At 35.1% G+C, this 23,293-nt stretch overlaps 1 protein-coding gene across 2 annotated transcripts in view; it reads right to left on the bottom strand.

The window, feature by feature from the left end:
• Positions 1–1,980: 1,980 nt before the first annotated feature.
• RunxA (RUNX family transcription factor Runt related A) overlaps positions 1,981–23,293 on the bottom strand; it is a 91,437-nt gene continuing 70,124 nt past the window's right edge. For both annotated transcript variants that reach the window (XM_072538511.1, XM_072538512.1), the window contains exons 4-5: positions 5,395–5,604; positions 1,981–2,791 (exon numbers count right to left, since the gene is read on the bottom strand). In XM_072538511.1, coding sequence (XP_072394612.1) covers positions 2,160–2,791; positions 5,395–5,604 — 842 coding nt within the window. In that variant the 3' untranslated portion in view covers positions 1,981–2,159. The remainder of the gene's footprint in view (positions 2,792–5,394; positions 5,605–23,293) is intronic.

Here is a 23,293-nt window from a genome sequence, read left to right as displayed (position 1 = left end):
TTAGTTCTTCTGATTATATATGAAGTATTAGATCTTTCTCATTTTATTGATGTTGATCGATGTTCGCTCGTTGTGTATGGTTTCCAGAACACTTTCTTAAATTTAATTTTTTTTATTTTTATTGTCCAGGCTTTATATCCATAGAATAAAGCGGAGCAAACGTAGCACATCAATACTCTTAGACATGACAGACTTCTACTTCACAATATAGAACGACAGTTTTTAATAAAGTTTTTTATGCAAGTTCTATTCTGGTTGAAATTTTCTCGTCACTTTAAATCCTGTAGTCAATCTAGCTACCCAGATATCTAAACTATTTCACCCTTTCCAGAATTTTTATCTTACTTTAGTACTGAGTCTTAGATAATAATTTTTCCGACCACCACCTATTGTATTTTCTTTGCGTTGATCGTTAAGCCTTTTTCAATGCATTTGTTGTTTACAGCGTTCAACAGGGTTTGAAGGTCTTCTAGACTCTTTGCCATTATGGTGGTATCATCTTTGTATTATCTCATGTCAATATTAATTTCACCACCGATTTTAACACCTAGACAAGAAATATTTAACGCTATCTCAAAAACTGATTCGGTGTAGGCATTAAACAACATCGGTGACAACACGTCGCTGTCTGACGCCACACTTGTACAAATTTTAGCTAAAACCTCTTAATCCACGTGTCATACGTGTCCAGACCATTTAAGTATTCAGTTCTACTCCGAGATATTTTGGACGGAATGAGTATTTCAGGGTCATTCCCTCTACGTACTTTTAGCTGGCTCTTGTTCTTGTGTCTGACATAAAAGGCGCAAATTTTAGTTTTCTTTGGGTTGAGTTTTAGGGGGTTTTGGTCATAGAATTCGAACATGGTGTACAGTGGGGCTTCTAGATTAGTCTTTACCTATAGTAGGTCTTGTCTTAAATAGCTATGGCCAGATCATCTACATATAGAAATTGGTATGAGTTTGTCATTGGTACAAATATTAAACAGCATTGGTGCAAGGACACTCACTTGTGGCATGCCATTTTTTTGGTTTCTGCAACTGCTCTTTTTACCACTTAAGATGAAGAAGATCCTTCCGTTCTGCAGTAAAGATGCGATTAGCTTTGTTAGAATAATATCTCTAGTGGTTTAGAAGATCTTTGATAATAGGTATTCTGTTTGATAACGGTGCAACGATACATCCATAATTCGTTTTTACTCGTAGCCAATCTCTATGTAGTTAGTGAGTGCGGGATTAGATTCTGTTTGATAGTCTTTTCAACGCGTTTTATTATCATTTCTTCCAATAGCTTAAATAACGATATTGGTCTGTAACTGCTTGGTTTTGCTAAATCTTTCTCAGGTAATTACTTAGGATTTCCGACAGGAATTTGGTACCTTCTTGGTTCTCACACAGGTGATGAATAGCTGCAATATCCATAATTTAGTACGGGGTATAAAGTGCTTAATCTGTTCCGTGCATATGTTGTCTACAGCAGCAGTCTTTCTATTTTTTAACTGAATTAGACTTTGTTTAGTTACTTTAGGGTAAACGGTGTATTAAGAGTCAACTTTCGCCAACGGTTGGACTTTTGCTTTCTTTCAAATTTTTCTATTTCTCAATAATTCTTGTGCTACTTGATTGGCCCTTACGTTTAAGATGCATTTAACTTGGGACTTTGTAAAAAAATATGGGGTCTGAAATATATCAAGATTTATCAATCGTATGCAACGGTCATCAACACTATAGTTATTTCTTCTGCTTTGGTTTGATAAAACAAATGTTTTTCTTTAAAAATGTACAACTTCTGAACTAAATAATGGATGCAGGATCGATAAAACATCTTTCAGGTCAGAATGTATAAACTTCCTTGACTAATTTTCTCTAAATTATTCGTAATGGCAAACATTTTTATTTAAATACGAAAAATTATAAGGAAATTTTTTGATCATATTTAGATTGATGTAAACATGGATCTTTAATATCCACTGTGGTCATTCCGAGGCCTAAAATGTATTACTGGTTGTTATTGGAGTAGATAAAATTACTCTCAAGCAACTTTATGAAGGTACTACGTAGACCGACAAAAAGCTTCTATGTGAATATTGACATTATCAAAATAATTATCGACAGTCTAAAAGTTCAGTCTTTCAAGAAAACATATTTACTATAACATAACTAGTAGGGTCTCCATACAACGGCGTCTCCGTTTTGTCCAGGACCTCTCTGTGAACCATTGCTGCTCAAACCCCTGTTGTGGCCGTCGTCTTGGCGCGCCGCTGCTGCTGCACAGGTTCCGTTGTTGCTAAGAAGCAAATCTGTAGTACCGTTAACCATTTGCCGCTGATTACTGGTTGATAGATGGTCCATTACACTTTGGAGATCGTTGTGTTGGGCGTGAGTTGTGTGCGTGTGTAAAGAGTGAAAGTTATGAGACTGATTAGCTGCTGAATATAACTGAGAGTACAATAAACCAGGTAAAACGGGATAGATAGAGTTATTACAGTTGCTAGTCGAGTACGAGCTCTGTGACATATTTTGGTGTAGGAAATTGGAACTGTTGTTTACGTGGTTTACCCCTAAAGTACTTTGGGTATTCAGAAGATCATCTTGGACGGGACTTTCGGCTGCACTCGAGTTGTCTGATAAAGATCTAGGACCTGATAAAGTGAAGTCAGTGTGGTTACTTGAATACCGAGGTACCAGAAGGGAAGATGTATGTGACGACGTGTGTGAATGATTTGTGTGGTTTTGTGCTGACACTAAACCAAGATGCTGGTCTAGATCTGTGGTTGAAGCTTCCGGTATTACTGAAACAAACAGATAGATTTAGTAAAAATGCATAATAACAATTTAAAAAATCTTAAAACGAGACTAATAAAACTTAAATGAATGGAGAAGTTTTAAAACGATTTATTGCTCAAATTGTTTTATGTTAAAAGAAAGTTTTTAAATGAAAAACCAAATGAGAATATAAACAAATCTTACTTATAAGATACATTTTGTTATTTTTAAGAGATGTCAGACCTTTGAAATAACGCAGATAATATTCATACTTGGTATGGATAGGTAATTCTGTGAGGTAAGCAGCACCTAGTAGAAGATGTTGAAGAATAGATGCTGATTATCAGATGACCAGGTTATATCATTATTAGCCTTCTTACGACATGTGCCTATTTTATAGATTTCTGTACGTCAAGAATAAAACAGGAATAAATTAACACAAAAACTCCACCACAATCGGTTTCTAGCCTAAATAACAAAGAAAGTAGTTGAAAATACAGACTTTAGATCTTGGAATGCCCACTAATCTGATGGGTGAGTATTACAAATAAAAAAAACGCCTCAAAGTATAGAATTTTTATTAGCATATAATCACCAAATTCTATCTCAAAATGAAAAGGGGGAAGGCCAGTCTCCAGTGACTAAGAACCAGATCCTCTCGACTAAGGGCAAAATACTTTATATAATTCTTCCTGGTCCAAAAGGATTGGAGGTTATGGACTTGGTCCTTCTTTCCATTACATGAAAAAAATATTTTATTGCAAGAAATTTAAAAAAAAGAAGAAAAAATAGACAAACCTAACTGAAAACATTCAGGTAATAGAAAAGATTAATGAATGGAACTTGGAATGATCAAGGTATTTGGATTAAATTAGATCGAGTGTTAAAAACAAATATTTCTCACATAAACAACAAAGAAAAAAAGACAGACGCGTTTAAATATTTTGATCTATAGTAGAATAGGAAGATATAGAAGAGTAGAAGTGGATGTAAGTATACTGTTAAAGAAAAGAAAAAGTCGACCAATAATGAGCTGGTGAGTTAAGAACTTAACAACACATTAAAAACAGTAAGGAATTTACTAGCTAAGTATCAGTAACATTATCAACATCATTCTATTTACGCTTGTCCACTGCTGGATATAGATCTCCCTTATAATTTTCCATCTGTTTCGATTTTGAGCCTCTTGCATTAATTTCTATAGCAACGTTTCAGATCGTCAGTCTAACGTATTGGTGGCCGACCTCTGCTTTGGTGGTAGGCATCATCTATTGGTTTCCATTCCAGTATCTGCTTTGTCCATCTGTTGTTTGTCATTTAAGCCACGTGACCTGCCAGTTCCACTTCAGTGTTGCTATTCTCTCTACGGTATCAGCTACTCCTAATCTTTGTCGTAGCACACGGATATTTTGCACTGTTTTCCTTTTTATGATCAACGTTTCCGCTCCGTAAGTCAACACTGGCAAAATACACTGAATAAAGGTTTATCTTTTAACACATATTGGTATGTCCAAGAGACTGTCCAAAGCAGTTAAGACGAAGAAGCTTAACGGTTTAGTTATCTTTTCCTGTGCGAATCTCGAGACCTAGGTATTTATAGGCCATTACCTGTTTTATGGATCTTGTTCCTACGCAAATATTTTCGATGACTCTAAGATTTGTCATTATCTTATATTTAATTGAATAATAAGATAAGTAACTCTGGTACATACACGTTTTATTGTAATTATGTTTGGTACGTATTTTTTATGGATTAAAAAACCAACTTTTCCGACAGATGGCTTTTCGCTTCCTCTAAAATTAAACATATATCCAGACTTACGTCTTATTTGATCTTCTCCTCGAGCCTTACTTATATCGACTATATCCCATTTGATCTGTTTAAGTTCTTTATATAGTTCTATCATTAATGCTTCTATTGATATGTTGTACGTTGTAGTTGCATTTGTCGTTTGGTATAGTGGCCTGATCTTTTCCGGTAATTCTTAGCACTCTCTGCTCCAACTCTGTTCTGACCGCCACCTTAGTCAGGGAAATTTACACCGCCGGAGACTGAGGGCCGTACACTTGATGATTCCATCATAAAAGGAAATTTGGCCTTGAAATGCCGCGCTGGCCAAGCGTGTTATCGAGTTTTAGAGTGTATACTAGAAGGAAATATAGTGACCCGTTTGCCCTCGGAAACCGTATAGCCATTCAGGGTCGGAAAATACAAGGGTTAGCCAAGAGAGGCTGATAGGAAAGATTAAAGACATTTTACTGAAGACAAGTTAAAAAGTGTAAAATGTGAAGGTTCTTATAATCTGCCAGGTGCGTTTCATAAGGGTATGAGTATTGATACACTTTGTATTCCCGCTCATACCTCAGAGTGTTGACTAGAGGTTGTATGGCTCATTCAGCATGCCATAGCATGGAGGAAAGGATGCACGTCATTTTTACATACCCCCACTCCATGACCTAACCCATTACGCCCACTCCATGGAATGAGACCTTGCTACCACTTCATTGCCTGACCCCCCACTGAACAGAGACAAACCAGTCATAAGAACAAGAATTCGGAAGGTGTCTCATACAGATTTAAGTTGTAAATACATGAATGTGCAAAAGAAAAATAATTATTTATACTCACATGAACTAACTGCAGAACTTGTGGTAAAGGCATCTTGTGTGGACGACTGATCGGGTGTACTTCCAGAAAAACCAAGGGCGGGAGTGTTGAACTGAGACGTTGGAGCAGCACAGGAACCTAAAGCTCCGGGTGTAAAGTAGGAGGAGTATGCACCCGCCGTACTGTAGCCCCAATGGGAGTTTGTACTACTTAAACCAAACTGAGGCATATCTGAAACAAAAAAAATGTTTTTGAAACCATATATCTATAGTATTTCTGCTTTTATTAGATATTTCGTTAAGAATAAAAAACCACAAATTATAAAATAAACTTTTTATTTGAAGTTCTGATTTTCAACATTTTTCTAATTTATTCAGATAAAAGTTTTAAGTCTCTTTTACTAAAATCTATATCCGATATATAATTTCGCGTTAGAAACGTATTTTGCATAGTTCAAAAAACAATTTGTTGTGATAAACCGAACGTCCCGTTCGTTTTTGTAAAATATTTCCGGCAGGACGGTTAGACAACACGTTTCCAAAAGATAAAACTGGTGGAGTCCGATAATCCAGTGCTTTGCGTTTAATCCAAACCAATTTTAGGATTCCCTCTGTTGTCATTTTGTTGATCGGAGTGTACTATGTCAATGTGGCTAAAACAGTTGATGAGCATATCGACCAGGTCGCCCGCAGGTTTCACTCTTGTGCATCATGAGTGGTTCATAGCCGTTACTAGAGCTATTTTTTGTTTTGACATTTTTGATTTTAGAATAGGGAAGTATAGTCCAAGCAACCTGTAGAAAAATAATTCGTTCATTCAAAATTTGTATATCTTTTGTACCTACTATTTTTATTTATTCATCATTTTATTTAAGAATATTTTATTGTCTTTACTTTAAATTTTATTGAGCACATTTATTTATTTTATTTATTTTAATTTTTTTTAACAGTAAACGAGTATTCATCTGCACAAAACTGTCCAAAAATCGAACAGTAATAAAAAAACTTGCAGAAGAGTAAAGACTTCTGGTGTATGATGGTATATTTTATTAAAAATATTTAGGATTTATCCAAAAGGATTATTAATTTTCAAAACGTTTTTGGTCTGATCGAACCATCATCAGTGAAACATTTTAAAAGTAGTTGAAACTAGCTACGAAAATAGGTTTGAAAACCTTTTTATTACATGACAATCATGGTTCATTGTAATAAAATAATGACACAAGGTCGATGTTATAGGATATCACATAAAGGGAACATACATCTTTCCTGCTCGAAAGAAGGACGACTTTGTCCAACCGGAACCTTTATATGAAATCATATAACATCGACCTTATGTCATTATACAGGGTGTTTCAAAAAGGTATGCCATAAATTAAATCACGCATTCCGGGGAAAAAATAAATTGATTGAATCCAACTTACTTAAGTACAAAAGTGTACACAAAAAAAGTTACAGCCCTTTGAAATTACAAATTAAAAATTGTTTTTTTGCATTATCTCCTAAACTGCTTGACATTTTGTAATAAAAATGGACACGTTAGTTTCTTGTTCTGAAAGCATTTTTCATACAAAAGAAACAACAAAATCTAAGGGCACAGAAAAATTTTAAGGGGGTGTGCAGCCCTAAATCCCCCCAAACTTTTAAGTACGTTCAAATAAAATGCATTTTGTGGCATCATTAGTTTAACACATTATTTTTAAAATTTTTTGTCTCACATTACTTTTTCAAAAAACAGTTTTTATTGAGTTACGGCCCTTTTCATTAACCTTTAGAAAATGGCTTAAATGAATTTAAAAGTACAAAAAATATCTATAACTATAATAAATATGATATTATAATAAATGTTCAAAATGACCCCCATTTTCTTCAATGCACATTCGGCGTCGTTTTAATAAGGAAAACAGAATGCGCTGAAAAATCATATTTTTCTAACCAAATTGATTTGCAGCCTTAATTATTCTAACCCTCAATTATTGTTCGTCCTCTATTGTTACAGAATACACTTTCTCTTTCATAAACCCCCAAAAGCAAAAGTCCATGGGGTTGAGACCTGGACTTCTGGGTGGCCAAGAAATAGGTGCGTCACGACCCCTTTTAATATACAGGCAGGATACTGCGTGCAAAAGGTATTCCCGGACTTTATTACTGTAATGCCGTGAAGCGCCATCTTGTAGAAACCACATATTTTGCCTTATTGCAATATTCACTTCTTCCAAATACTCTTGTAAATCGTTTGCCATACTCTGCAAATAATAATCACCATTTAAATTGTTGGAAAGAAATACTGAGCCTATTAGATTGTTATCCACAATTCCTGCCCAAACAACTTTGAAAGTCCTTTGGTGATGAGTCGTTTTTTTGGCGTGAGGATTTTCGTCTTCCCAAATGTGCTCGTTATGGTGGTTTGTTATTCCCTTTCTACTGAAGGTAGCCTCGTCGGTAGACAAAATATTTCGAATAAAATTACCATTTCGAGTGTTTTTAGTTAACAACCAATCGCAAAATCCAATCCTATTAGGATAATATTCAACCAATAACTCTTGAACCGTTGTTAAGTGATAGGATTTAAACAGCTGATCCTTCAAACACCTCCAAACCCTTACGCGAGGAACATTTAGTAGAGCAGCTATTACCCTTGTACTTATTCCAGGGACTTCTTCAATGATTTCTAAAATGTCTTCATCAGTTGCATCTATTATTGGACGACCGCTATTGCCAGCAACTTGTGGTTGGAATGTACCCGTTTCCCGTAAACGACGATCAATGGTCAAAAATAATCGTCTATCGGGTGTAGTTCGATTGGGGTATTTTACTGCATAACGCCTTGCGGCTGCTGCAATATTTCCTTGACATTCACCTACGATATTCTCGATAGTTTATTAAAATCATAATTTAATCTGATCCAACTTACCCAAAGTTAAACGCACATCTGCCATTTTCTGAAATGTATAGGCCATTGTAATATTAAGATTTTTAATATTAATCTTATTCACACAATAAATGATAGCTTCAAATTATTGACAATTATTGATGGAACTGTTTGTAATTATTGTATCCGTAGATACTTTACTTTACAAGCAATTAGAGTAATTCTTGTACAGAATATGTTTAAAAGCTTGATACATCCAGGGCCTTAATTAGTCTTTATTTGTTCTGTACCATCTTGGATGTACTGTTACTGTTTTTTTATTGTTAATATTTGTTGGTGGCTGTTGTTGTGATTTGCTGTTGGCAATTATTTTTATTTTCTGTTGTTGGTTATTATTATATTTGACGCCGAATTTTTACCGTAAAATGGATGAAATTGTTCAATGAAAAGTGGAAAAGTTCTGAAAATTTTAGAGAAGCAGATACTAATGAATATTATTAATTATCATCGTAATTAGTATAACAACGATTCTGTATCAAGTGTAATTAGGAAAGTGTCAGAAATGAGTGGTGTTTGCGAAAATACTCTGTTTCGCATACGACAGAAATATTCATCACCTGCTGGATTACAATCTTCAAAGAGCAGGCCCAAGAAGCGAAATAAAAAAAAATAAAAATATAAACGTCAATAAACGTATTTTAACCTTAAAAAAAAACAAGTACGATGAAGGTGTCAGGGGCCAAATTTGTAGAATAGTTCATCAATTTTTTCGTGACAACATACCACCAACAATAAACACCATATCAGCTGTTGTAAATGTCGAAGAAACTTTGTCCAACTTTTCACAGGCCACGCTACATCGCTTGCTGAGTGATATACATTTTGTGTTTATAAAACGTGTATCAATTTTGATTGACAAACCAGAAATCATCTCGTGGCGTCATCGTTATTTACGCGCAATTCGTAAATACCGTTCAGAATGCTTCATGTGTAAATATCGGACACAGTGTGAAAAACGAATGGGTTGATAAACAATTACATCTCATCGCGATGCTTTTGTTCGTGGTCTGACAATAGGATTAAAGGCTCCAACAGCTCGTGGTGCACGGTTCGTTTTATCGTACGCAGAATCTACCAGTGGATTTGTTGATGGAGCAGAGCTCACGTTTTTGGCAAAGAGAAATACTCAGGAATACCACGACGAAATGGATGGACCGACCTTCGAAGATTGGTTCGAAAATAACGTAATGCTAAATTTGCCAGAAAAAACTGTTGTGGTAATGGACAATGCCTCCTATCACAGCAGAAAATCAGAACAAATTCCCAACAGTTCAACACTAAAAATAGATACTCAAGAATTGCTTCTGTCAAAGTTATCATCATTTTGGCTTTACAACCCTGTGTGGGTCCTAGCCTCCTCAAGAATTTTTTTCCAGTCGTCCCTATCCATCGCCTTCCTCCGCTAAGCACGTATTTCCATATTTCTCATATCTTGATCTATGTTATCTAGGAATCTTGTTCTGGGTCTTCCTCTTCTTCTTTGACCAATAGGTCTATCAATGAGCGTTTTTCTAGCTGGGTCGGTTTGCTCCATCCGCATTACATGGCCTACCCACCTCAGACGTCCTATCTTAATGTGTTTTACGATATCTGGTTCCTGGTATATTCTATAGAGTTCGAAGTTGTATCGTCTTCTCCAGACACCATTTTCATTTACCGCTCCATAGATTCGCCTTAGTATTTTTCTTTAGAAATATCCTAACATATTTTCATTGCTTTTTGTTAAAGTCCAGGTTTCTGAACCATATGTTAGGACTGGGCGTATTATTGTTTTGTAGAGTTTGACTTTTGTATTTCTTGATATAACTGTAAATTTAAAAAGAAGATTAAGCCCAAAATAGCATCTTCTGCCATCTTCTGTCAAAGTACCTATTTTTTAAAGAAGACTACCTAAAATGCGAGATATTTGATGTAGTCATGGCCTTTAAATCAAAATATGACAGGTACATAGTAGAAGATATTGCCAAAAAGCATAATGTGAAGATTCTGAGGCTCCCACCCTATCACTGTGAACTCAATCCCATCGAAATGGTTTGGAGTGAAGTGAAACGGTATATAGCTGGACACAACGCGAATTTGAAAGAAGATGAAATGTAAAATTTCATTACAGCAGCCCACCAAGTCATTACGCCAGAGAAGTGGAAAAACTACGTAAACCAAATAATAGCAACAGACAAAAATATGTGGGAAATTGACAATTTGTTGGATGATATCGAACCAGATATTATAAATATAAATAACGGAGATAGTGATGACAGTGACGATAATAATGATGATGATGATAGTGAAGCAGAAATTAAATGTGACAGCGATTGACAGAAAAAGGAACTAAATATAATGGTGTACAATTACGATTACTTACACACGAAATTAAATACAATAACTTCTTTAATTTTCAACTTATTTATTAGTTTTATTTTCGGATATTTCTACGTTTTGTTACTGCCAACATATACAGTGCGGTTTTTAAAAGTCCTTCCCCTATTAACTTTTAAACGGAACAATACATAAATAAAATGTTTCTTTAAATTTTAGTTTTATTTTATTCGATTTTATTTAAATCTGCAAACAAATGGTTTGTATCGCTAGCACATACTGTAGAATTAAAAACAAACTGCTTGTGTTACATAAATAAAAGGCATTTCTTAATTTCTAATTTAATTTTAATTTAACCCAAGTATGTTGTAGCACATATTATTAATGTTTGAGAACCACTGAGAGAAGGAAGTCAGGCAGGGTCGTTAGTGGAGATTAGTACTTAAGCTACCCTCAACACAAAAGATGGATTAGGCTAAGTAGTAAGAAGTGACATTTATTTTAATACAGTTTTGCAAAGAAGTATGGCATCGATGTTGTGCATTTACCCTGTACAGACTAGTCACATTGAGACAATCTATAGTGTATGTGTGATCATTCTCAGAGATGCAAACGTTATATGGGGTACGCTATTTTGATACAATAATAAATTTCTTAACAATTATTATTCAGAAAACTCTAGAAATTAAGTTAGAAGATCAATAATGTTTCTTAGTTTATATGTTTGGAAACATTTCCCTTGTCAACTATAACCAATCACAAAGCTTATTGTAATAATAGGTAATTACACACTTTCCTTTACAAAATGTTTACTTACATTTCTCTAATTATTTCATTATCTTTATCTAGGTGTCTGGCAATTTAGGGAACATGAAAAAGGACAAAGTTTAATTACATTACTTATAACAATTCCTGTTATAAGTAGATTATATTTATTTTAAGACACAATTTTCAAAATATATTTCTACACGAAATGTTAAATGAGTTAAAAGTGTTTATCCTGACGTTGGTTCATTAAATTGATATATGTAATTTTAATGGCAGGATTCAGGCGTAAACGTTCAACCATTAACCAGATCTTTACACTACGACAGATCCTCGAAAAAGCGCAAGAGTTTAACATAGATATGTATCATATTTTTTTCCGATTTTAAAGCGGCATATGACAGTGTCTTTAGACCAAGTCTTTACAACGCTATGAATGAGTTAGTAATTCCAAAAAAAACTCATATGTTTGATAAAAGTGATAATAGCGAAGATGCTATCAGCAGTAAAAATTCAAAACGACTCCCATTTCAAATACATAGGTTAGGGTTAAGGCAGGGAGATGCACTGGCGTGTCAGCTTTTTAATGTCGCCTTAGAAAAAATTGTACGAGACGCTAATTTAGATAGCAGGGGAACAATATTTAATAGATCAGTCCAAATTCTAGCATATGCAGACGACGTGGACATTATAACAATAACTAGGGCGAAAACTGCGGAAATCCTAACCGAGCTAGTAGCAGCAGCAGAACAAATGGGGTTACAGATAAATCAAAATAAAACCAAATTCATGGCGACTAACACAAACACAAGAGCTGGAAATGTTGACACAAATTTAATCATCAATGACCAAAACTTCGAAGCAGTCAAAGAGTTCATATATCTAGGGACATCGGTTAACCCCAATAATAACACATCTGAGGAAATAAAAAGGCGAATAATAATTGCAAATAGGTGTTATCATGGTCTATCAAAGTACTTAGCTAACAAACGTCTGTCTCAAAAAACTCGTATAAGGCTGTATAGAACACTGATAGTCATATATCTAGGGACATCGGTTAACCCCAATAATAACACATCTGAGGAAATAAAAAGGCGAATAATAATTGCAAATAGGTGTTATCATGGTCTATCAAAGTACTTAGCTAACAAACGTCTGTCTCAAAAAACTCGTATAAGGCTGTATAGAACACTGATAGTCCCCGTTCTCACATATGGATCAGAGGCATGGACGCTAACGAAAACAGATGAATCCGCTCTATTCATTTTTGAAAGAAAGGTGCTACGCAAGATATTCGGAGCGGTCTGTGAGAACGGAATATGGAGGCGTAGATACAACTTTGAACTGCAGAATATCTACAAGTATACGTTTGGTGGTAAAGATATTACCACTATAATTAAGCGAAATCGCCTGCAGTGGGCAGGACATGTATCCCGGGCCCCTGAGTCAAACATGATAAAAAAGATTCTAACAGCGCAACCCGTGGGAATGAGAAGACGGGGTAGACCAAAGCTGAGGTGGATGGACGGGGTAACACAAGATGCCGAGAAGATCGGAGTCGGCAAATGGAAAATGCAAGCGAGGGACAGAATAGAATGGCGTAGAAAGCTTGAGAAGGTCGAGGCCCTCTAAGGGCTGTAGCACCAAGATGATGATGAATTTTAATGGCAGCAGTAATAAGAACTGGTTTCCACATTAACAAAAATAAACAAAATAATTTAATTTTGACACGAACTATACCGTTACAAATATTTGTAGTTACGAACTGTCAATGTTACGAAGTATCGCCGAAACGAATTCTCCATTATCAACTGTCGTGTTATGACATGACACGATATATAATATTGGATTTGTAAGAAAGTTGCTCTATTTTAAAAATATAAAAGCGAATTTTTCGAATTTTAGAAATTGATGAATTGATAACTAGTGATATATATTAGCCAGTTAAAAAGAAAGAAGAACAATTAATTTGGCACCAATTTATGCGAGAATGGGTGAACATTGTATAAAATGTAAAATATACGTTCAACACCAAGAGAATAATTATAAAATACAAGAAAAAGGTGAGTGGCTGGAACGATTTAGGCTAGTAGGCTTAAAAAGACGTTGATGACTTGGAGAAGAAGACATAGACAAGATGTGTATGTGGATGATTGTTCCATGGTCAAAACATATGTCATTTATAAAGCCGATTCCGCGTAAGGATACAAATAATGCAAAGTTTTGTAATTAACCATTTTGCATCAAAACGGACTGCAAAAAATTCAACAAAAAAAGTGTACACATGATTATTTAATGAGGTTACGCCACTGGCGCATTCATCACATCGTTTTTTACAAAACCCATCCGACCTATGTTACGTCCACATGTTATTGAATCCATTTCAGGCCACAAAAACGAATTAATTGCTTTTTACTTTACTCTAGAACGTTTTGTTTTGTTTTGTTGGCGGCGAACTTCGACGCGGCGGCGGCAGCGGCATTCAAATGCAAATTATTATTGTTTAGTTACTGCAATCCTTTGTAATTGAGTGGTATATATCTATTTAATTCGGATGAGGAATTGAGCCGCCTAGTTTTGTACCAGAAAATACTGATATGACGAAACTCGAAATACGACTACGAAAAATGCATCTTTGTTTGCTTCAAAAGCTGTGTTTCCAAAATATAGTCATAATGGTATAATAAGGATAATACATATTTTCAAGGGGTCTAATCTACACACATCAAAAATATCTAAGGAGTACCAATGTTATTCTTCTATTTTCAATAAAAACTTTAAACTCTTTTTTATACATATCAGTCGATTTGAAAACTTGTTCTCCATAAATCAAGGTATGCCATGAAAATTAATCTGTCAATTGCTCTCTTTTATTAAGGCAAACGTGACAGCGCCTCAAATTCGTACGATCAATTGCTTCAAATTATAAAAAAGTGCTTCAAATATTAAAGATACTCTGTATTTACTTTAAAATTTTGCTACAAGATTGTTAAACGCAACAATAGTTATGAAGCGTCTTCATTTAACATATGTTGTGGTAAGTGTTGTGATTTGTAACCTCAGAGTCTTCTATTATTATTGCCACAAATTGGTCGCATTGTTCCTGTAGTGATCTTTTCCAAGTTAACATGCTCCTTTTCTAACTTGGCAAAAGACGACCAATAATTAGAAATACGTATATACAATCTGTCGTTTGCATGATCTGTCATTCCAGTCATTTCAGCTGTTTTAGCCGTTCATCGTTTTATCATACATTTGAGTGATCAACCGCTCCGTCCGTAGAGCATAATAATAAATGCTTCCAATAAATTCAAACACGGAATCTTGTTGACACGTTACAATGTTGCAAATTTCTACATATAATTAAAAAGATAAAAATAGTCATAAATAATAAAAGTACGTATATTCCATTTCTTCTTCTTCTTACGATGCCTATCCGTTCCGGATGTTGGCGATCAACATGGTTATCCTAACTTTGCTTGCTGCTATTCTAAATAGTCCGGTTGTCGATATATTAAACCCCTTTCTCAGGTTTTGAAGCCAAGATATTCTTCTTCTCCCTGATCCTCTCTTTTCAAATACCTTGCCCTGAAGAATGAGTTGCAACAAGCCGTATCTCTGTTCATTCCTCATAACATGGCCAAGATATTCTAGTTTGCGCTCTTTGATGGTGTTAATAATCTCGCATTCCTTGCCTATTCTACGTAGGACCTCAACATTAGTCACACGATCCAGGTCCAGGCCTCTACTCCGTATAATAACGTAGAAAATACATAGCATCTAATGAGAGAGATTTTGGTAGCAAGTGGTAAATCGTGACTTCTGAAAAGAGACTTCATCATTGTTTTGTATAAAACTTAATGAGGTCGCTGGTTAAATGATATTCGATAAATAATTATAACGAAAAAATGAAATAATTTGTTGGTAAATCAATTAGTGAAAAATAGCAAATATAACTGTCAATAAATTAGGAGAATAACTGGTCTTACTCATTATTGTTGTGTGTACAGAGAATATAGACTTACCCTTTGAAATATTGATGTCGTAGCAAAGGAAATCTCGTTGGTACTGCGTCGTGGCGTCGGCCGACGCTCGATGGCGAGAACCTATCACGCACTAGGTCCGTCTCGATCGCTGTCTGTTGATGAAGTGTCTTGAGTTGAGACTTAAGACGGTCAGAAACCACCCTCCTAACCGTTGCGTGTGGTCTGTATACCAAGAGGGTACACCAATAAATCACTCTATTGCGTTGCGATAATTGTTCTGGTAATACGAACCGTACATTTGTTTCTATATTGGCGACACAAAAGAAGTCAAATTCTTCGTACTTCAAACACAATACATGAGACAACCAGTTTAGCAATTTTACGAAATAACCGGAAACAATATGTCTTACCAAAGTCGTTAGAATAGCATTGAATTAGATAACATTACAGAACCGTAACAGAAATATTAATAGTAAAAATATGAAAAGAAATAGTACATACTTTCCCAAACAATCATTATGAACGCCGATCTCGCTTTTCCTATGTGTTGTTTTATTTCACTGGAGTGATCCCATTGGCTGTTAATGTTGGTACCAAGGTATGTGTAGCTGTCCACTCTGTCAATTGGATGTTGGTTAAACAAAAGTTGTGTATTTAATATTTCGCGCTTACTGACTACCATGTACTTTGTTTTCTTCGTATTAAGATCAAGTTCGTGTTCTCTACTTATATCTGATATACGCGACATTATTCTTTGCAAACCGTCCAGACTATCTGCAAAAACTACTGCGTCGTCCGCATATCTAATGTTGTTTAGACGTATTCCGTTGACTAATAGGCCTTCTTGTAGTTCGCCTAGCGCTTGCTCGAAGATATATTCAGAGTATATATTAAATAACACCGGGGACAGAATGCATCCTTGCCTCACTCCTCTATCTATGGAGACTGCCTCTGTCAATTGGTCATCCACTTTATTATTGGCTGTTTGGTTGTAATATAAATTATAGATGATTCTTAAGTCCCTATCATCTAACCCCACTTCTTTCGAGATGTTTATAAGTTTATCATGCTTTACTCTATCAAATGCCTTTTTGTAGTCGATAAAACAAGTATACACATCACAGTTAACATCCCTGCATCTTTGCATAAGCACTTGGACAGCGAATAGAGCCTCTCGGGTGCCTAAGGAATCCAAACTGCGTCCATGATACTTGTTCTTTGCATTTTTTATATATTCTGCCGTGTATCACTTTCAAGAACGTTTTAAGTAAGTGGCTCATTAGGCTAATTGTTCTGTAGTCTTCGCATGTCTTGGCATTTACTTTTTTTGGTATGGTCACGAAGGTCGACTTTAACCAGCTTTGGGGTATTTTTCCAGTTACGTATATGTTGTTGAATACAGTAGTTATCCATTTTATTCCCTGTTCATCCATAAGTTTTAGGAATTCTGCACAGAACTCGTCAGGCCCTACCGCTTTACCATCTTTAGTTCTTTTAATAGCTGACGTGACTTCTTCAATGGTAATCGGGGGTCCTGTTTGGCACTCAGTGCCTTCAAAGGTATTCTGCCTTTCATCTGCAAAAGTTACTTCCGCATAGTTCTTCCAAGTGTCTAGTTTTTCTTCCACAGTTAACAGTGGTTTGCCTTGGATATCTGCCAAACACCCAACTCTTCTAGGTTTGTATAAGCCTGCGGCTTCTTTAACTTTTTTGTGCATATTAAATGAATCGTGTTTATGATGCAATTGTTGTATTTCCGCACACTGTTTTCTTAAATGTGTATCCTTAGCTATTCTAATAGCTTTTTTGATCTTTTTATCGATTCTTTTGTATTCCATTATTCCATTTAAATTCCATTAAATCTAAAGTTAGTTGGAAATTTAGTAATTTATAAATGACTATAAAATGTTAAAAACAAATATTAAAACCTTTGTTCTATTATTTTAATCGACGCGGTTTCATTTTGTTGCATTTTGTTGCGAGCGAATAATTTTTTACTTTTAAGTTATAATTTATATTGGTTATGAGCACGCGTGCTTTGTTGTATAGTAACTTACAGCCAGTCAAAATTTGACCATTGTAGTAAAAAATTATTTCCCAAAGTTACTAGACATTTGGGCTGAATTTACTGAAAAGAGTATATTTATATTATGAAAAGATTCCGATAACTCACGAAATCTTTTCATTGGCAGGGTATTTATAAATTGGTTATTTTATTTATAATTTCTAGAGGAATAAAAAATAGCTGTGTTTTCACCCAACAACCGTGGCAAATATAATGACCCGAACATTGCCTTTTCCCTCAGACAGGAATACAGTTCTTGGAATTCTAATAGAAATAGATTTCCAACTAGAACTCAACTGTACAGAAAACCTTGTATACCGAACTGACGCTATTTTCTTATTAATTAAATCCAAACTCTCCATATATCGTAAATTTATGCGCAAACAGATTAGAGAGAATATTTAGCATTGCTGTTTGTATATCTGAGAGTTGAGATAGAGAACATACTTTACATTCAAATCAGTACGTTCGAGAATGAATGGCTTTTGTTTTCATTTAGAGATGTGTATCCCTTGGGGAAAATAAAAGGGTATTTCTAAATTAGATGTATTGGATAGCAGAAGAGAAGTGTTTTGTGTTTATATTTTCGTCCTTGTTGTTTTTGTGCAACAAAAACATTGAAATTTTAATAAGATCAAATCATAAATTGGTTTTAATTTTTTTGTTTATTTCAAACTATATATTCTATTTTTTTCTCTTTATTCTTTATTGTCATAGGTTTTTTGGCTGTAAATGTAAAATTCTCTAAAAATCGTTTCTATGATCTATTCATTAATTTTAGTTTTCTTACATTTTACTAATAACTGCGCAGCATACGTTGGGGATATTGTCAATAAACGATAAACAACTTATAAATTTAGTTACTATTATTTTTTAAATTAAATATATTTCATAGTTATTAACCAAAAATATTATTCTCTCTAAAAAATATATTAAAAAGAATAATTATACATAAAAAGTCAAATTTAGTTTTGCCCTAATAAACATTGTGTTCTGGTTATGGTTATGGATATGGTAGAAAAAGACAGGCTCCATTTGTGACCCCTTCAGACATTTAGATCTCCTAAGATGAGTTCATTGTATTACCCTATAATACGGATTAGGCCCAAAAGGACGTAGTCTTTGACGTTTCTGAAGCACAGGCTGCTTCGTCTATCTTGCATATCTGCTATTATCATCAGAGCTTTAAATCTGAGCTCTTCCTGCCGTTTCGAGCATCTAAGTCTTTAATAAACATCTAAGGGTAACTCCCTCATCTGGCTAGGTTGCAGAAAGGCCTTACCCAGGCTCTGCCACCTCTGATAGACCAGTACAGGCACTTCCAGAGGACATGTGGTAATTACAGACATTACAAAGACGGTACCGTGAGCCATCCGCCAATCCAAGCAGATGAAGATGCCGTCTGAGTGTACAGTGTACAGAGTAAGCAAACTGATCCCCAAATAGCATCTTTTAGGGTCTAGAAGGAGAAGCTGGGATCTTATGCTTTTGACTGATGTCAAAACCAGCATATTCACATTCTCACCTAGAGACTGAAAGGGAGCGAAACCCTTAACAGATGAGCACATCTTTGTATACGATGCTACTTTTTTTGCCATCCGAGAGTCCCCAGTCGAGAAAGTCTAATCGTAGCTAGGACAGTATTATTATCCTTGCCCTCTAGGAAGTGAGCGTCCAAGAGAGTCCTTGGGGCCTTCTTGTCAGTAGAAGATGATCTTTCACTGGGAAGACGCACCTGACTTAGCTGCAGTGGACCGTGTTCTAGCTGTCTCAGTAGGTCTTTGACTTCTTAATCAGAAACTTGTATTCCATCTAGGCTTCCTTAAAGGAGTCCCAATGAGCAGGCCGACATTGTGCCCTAATAAGTCGTATATCCATAATTGGTAGAAATCAAGGGCTTGACTTCTACATGGCATACTATCTATTCAATTTTCAAAAGAGATCCTTGAACAATTTTTCCCCATAACTATGGTAACAGTTCTTGAACTTGCTCAAGGATTTGCGTAACTTCACCAACGTGTAGGATCTACCAAAGTGTACTCACCTGTACCGATAAAAATTAACGGCATAGTTTCTAATAGTTGTTATTATATATTGTAGTATTAATTAATTTGTGATTTATGCTGGGTCAAATGACCTTTGAAAATGTTTCATGGGTTTGTAGTCTATAAGACAGGGCTCGATAAATGATTGCGACTGAATAACATAAATCAAGATATTACTAAAGATATTACTAAAAATCATGCAATAAGACTCTGAACATGGAATAGGAGAATCATACAAAAAAAAATATAAATTTGTCAAAAGGAAATTAAAAGGGAAGTCAGAAACTGACTTATATTTATATGAAGTTCAGTAGACTTTACGGAAGCCTGAAGGATAAAAAAAATAATGATAGGTTAGTAAACAAATGTATATTAAGACAAACATTTAAATGTACAACGCCTATAAAAACAACTTAAGCAATATATGGACCTAAAGAAGATACAAAAGCATTCAAAAAGTTACTTTTTGGGAATAACTATCTCTAATAATGGAACCACCCAAGCAAAAACATTAAGAGTGGAGTACGTTCTGGAAAACTAAGAAGGGATGTTGGTCCGAATGAAAAATTTTATCTCCTTTCTTGTGTAATCTAGTCATAATTGGGCTATTGGGCTAATTGATAGTTAGACTTAGGAACGACAGGCATCATGTCTTAAGCTATGCGAATGACCTGATCATCTTAGACTGACAAATTTAAGGGCACTGTCAGAGATAAATTGCAACAAGCTCTTTCTATAGTTACAGAATGGACTTCAAATGTAAGGCTTACCACTAGCACCCAGAAGTCCAAAATTATAAAATTTACTAGAAGGAGGAAATTAAAGCAAAAATTAGGTATTTTAAGCCTAAAAAGTGCCCATCTAAATCTGGTTGGTAAAGTAAAGTATCTTGAGGTAACATTAGACTGAAGGCTTACTTAAAATCAGCAGATACAACGAATAACCAAGAGAGAAGTGACCACGTGAATGATGGCCAGACAATACTAATTTATAATATGGTGTTAACATCAACAGATACATATAAATCAGTGATAGGGTGGCAAAAAAGCAGTAAATAACTGCGATTCTCAAACTAAGCAAGGATTGCTTGCCTCGGAATCACAGAGGCTATGAGAAATACACCAACAGCAGCTATGGAGGCCATACTGATCCTCCCTTTTTAACATATAATTAATTATAAGGAAGACGAGAATATGACATTATAGACTATAATATAACCTAAGCAATACATCGGTTAGATCAGGACATATTAACATGATAAATAAAATTAGGGATACCGAATAGATGATGATTTCTGGCCATGTAATACCCAGAAATAAGCCTAAAGTACCTCTCCAGATAGACATTTGCACACAAAAGAGATGGAACAGAAAAACTACTAGACCCAGACTGCAGTGTTATACTTGGTACTATCTCTGGTCTAATTCTATTCCACTAGGAGAATGTATCACTGTATTTCAGAAAGATATTTTGGTGTATTGGATGGACATGCGCTAATAGGACTGAAGTATTGCGCATATCTTGCATGCCTACGATGCATTAGATCGCAGGCGGAAAACACTTTTTGCAGACTAACAAGTGACTCCAAAAATATATAGAGCTGTATAAGCTGGTACAGGGTTCCAGAATCCTGGAATAGGTATTATAAAGGAATGGAATATGTACAATAAGCCAACTAGTTTCAGTTTACCCGATTTATAACAGAGGGGTTCCAGGAAAAAAATTAGACCGTTACCAGGAAACAAAATGTCTCGTACTTCCCTTATTTTGAAGGCATATTTTGCTTAAATGGGCACCTACCACGAAAAGTAAGTAGCTGCTCATCGACGATGGTCAAATTTTTGAGTATGTACCAATCTTGCAATGTAAATAACCATAATTCAAAAAGAATTATAATCGGTGATAATTTATCTAAATCTGGATTTCGTATTCTGGCGTTATCATTATCCAACCGTAGACATTGGCAAATTGTGGTAAATCTGTTTCTGCTCATAGTTTTATTGAATATTGGGCATCCGTCTTCTATATTTACTTCGGTCATATAATGAGAGGACCTAAATATCGCTTACTCCGGTTAATCATTCAGGGCAAAATCAAAGGAAAACGTTGGGTCGGAAGAAAACAACTGCCCTGGCTGCGTAACATTAGATAATGGACAGGTCGAACGGTCAAGGAACTGTTTCATCTAGCTGCCGACCGAGAATCATTTCATCAGCTTGTCAATATGACGATAGCCAACGCTTGAATACAAGCACGGCACACAAAGAAGAAGAAGTCTTCTATATTATACTAATTCGTAATTCCTTCGTTACATGATTTGTAAACTCCTGCTAATATCAACAAGCCAATAAAAGGTAGTAAATCCATAGGATTCATATTAGTCCATCGAACTACGTGGTTAACAATATTATTTTTTATTTTATATGGCAAAAATTACTGTGAATTGTGTCAACGTTTTGTTTAGTATCTCTTGAAGTACTCTTTGTTGATGCAAGGCATTTCCTTATGCTTGGCGACCCGTTCTTTCTGTTTGTGACTCAAAGTATCATTTTTCAGTACAAGTTGTTGGTCGTCATTATTACTAGATGTAGATTCTGCGTCAGATGGATTTTCAAAATATTTTTCGCACTTTCGCCACCTAAATGAACCGAACTTCTTTCAGCCATAATTACTAAACGAATCAGCAAACGTAAGTACGAATTGTCCAAACGCAGAACTTTCAATACTATAGATAGAATTAAAAGAAGCACTGGACAGGCAAAAAGAAGTAGGAAAGTAAGTAATTCCCAGTAAAAAAAAACACCTGTTTTTCTATGACTCACGCGCAAATCGGGAAAGATCTTACTAGCAGAGAATACGCTACAGAACACTTCACTCTTAAGAAGCATTTAAGCATTAACAAAATATCAACATAAACAACAGAAATGGAAAATACATGCCAAAATGGAATATAATATTTTGGGATACTGATACCACCATGGTATTACGTGTGACTTTAAAATCTTCTAGCAAAATTATCATCATCATCAATGGCGCTACAACTGTTCGTGAGTCTTCGCCGCGTTTACTATTGCCTTCCATGTTTGTCGGTCCTGTGCCAGTAATTCCCATTGTCGCACTCCCATTTTCTCTAGATCTTCTTTGACTGCATCTTTCCACCTTTTTCTAGGCCGCCCTACACACCTTCTTCCCTCTGGCCTTTCCCAGAACACATTGTTAATAAGGCGATTGACGTTATTGCGTATCACATGCCCTGCCCATGTGAGTCTATTGGCCTTTATATATCTGACTAGATTTTCTTTTCCGAATAGAGACTCTAGCTCGTTATTGTATCTGCCCCTCCATTCGTTTGTCACGCTGTCTCTGCAAGGGCCATATATCATTCGAAGATAGCAAAATTATGCAAGCTACAAATAATCATCGATAGTCATCGATTCGGGAATATTCTTTATTATTTGCACATTTTTGTTACTTCCATATTTCAAAAATTTTTTATGTGACAGTTTAGGTTTGTTTTTTTTTTGGTTAGAGATTTTTTTATCTTAAATTTTTAATTTTAATTCTTCTGCTAATACTTACATATGTATATTACTTTAGCCAATATGGTTAAGTTAATTTTAAGTTTACATTATTATATCTTTTATTGTATTTTTTATACGGACTTCAAACTTTATGTAAAGTGGTCAATAAACGTTCTATCTATCTATCTATCTATCTAATGTGGTACAGCTGAACATAAAAAACAACATATTAGGCAAACCCACAATCCTCGTTTTGTAGTGATGTAGCCCGAAAGTTTTTTTTTTATTAAG

Source organism: Diabrotica undecimpunctata, chromosome 7, assembly GCF_040954645.1.
Source record: "Diabrotica undecimpunctata isolate CICGRU chromosome 7, icDiaUnde3, whole genome shotgun sequence".
Taxonomy (NCBI): domain Eukaryota; kingdom Metazoa; phylum Arthropoda; class Insecta; order Coleoptera; family Chrysomelidae; genus Diabrotica; species Diabrotica undecimpunctata.
Note: the sequence above shows the minus strand (reverse complement) of the source record. Positions and strands in the feature narration are given on the sequence as shown.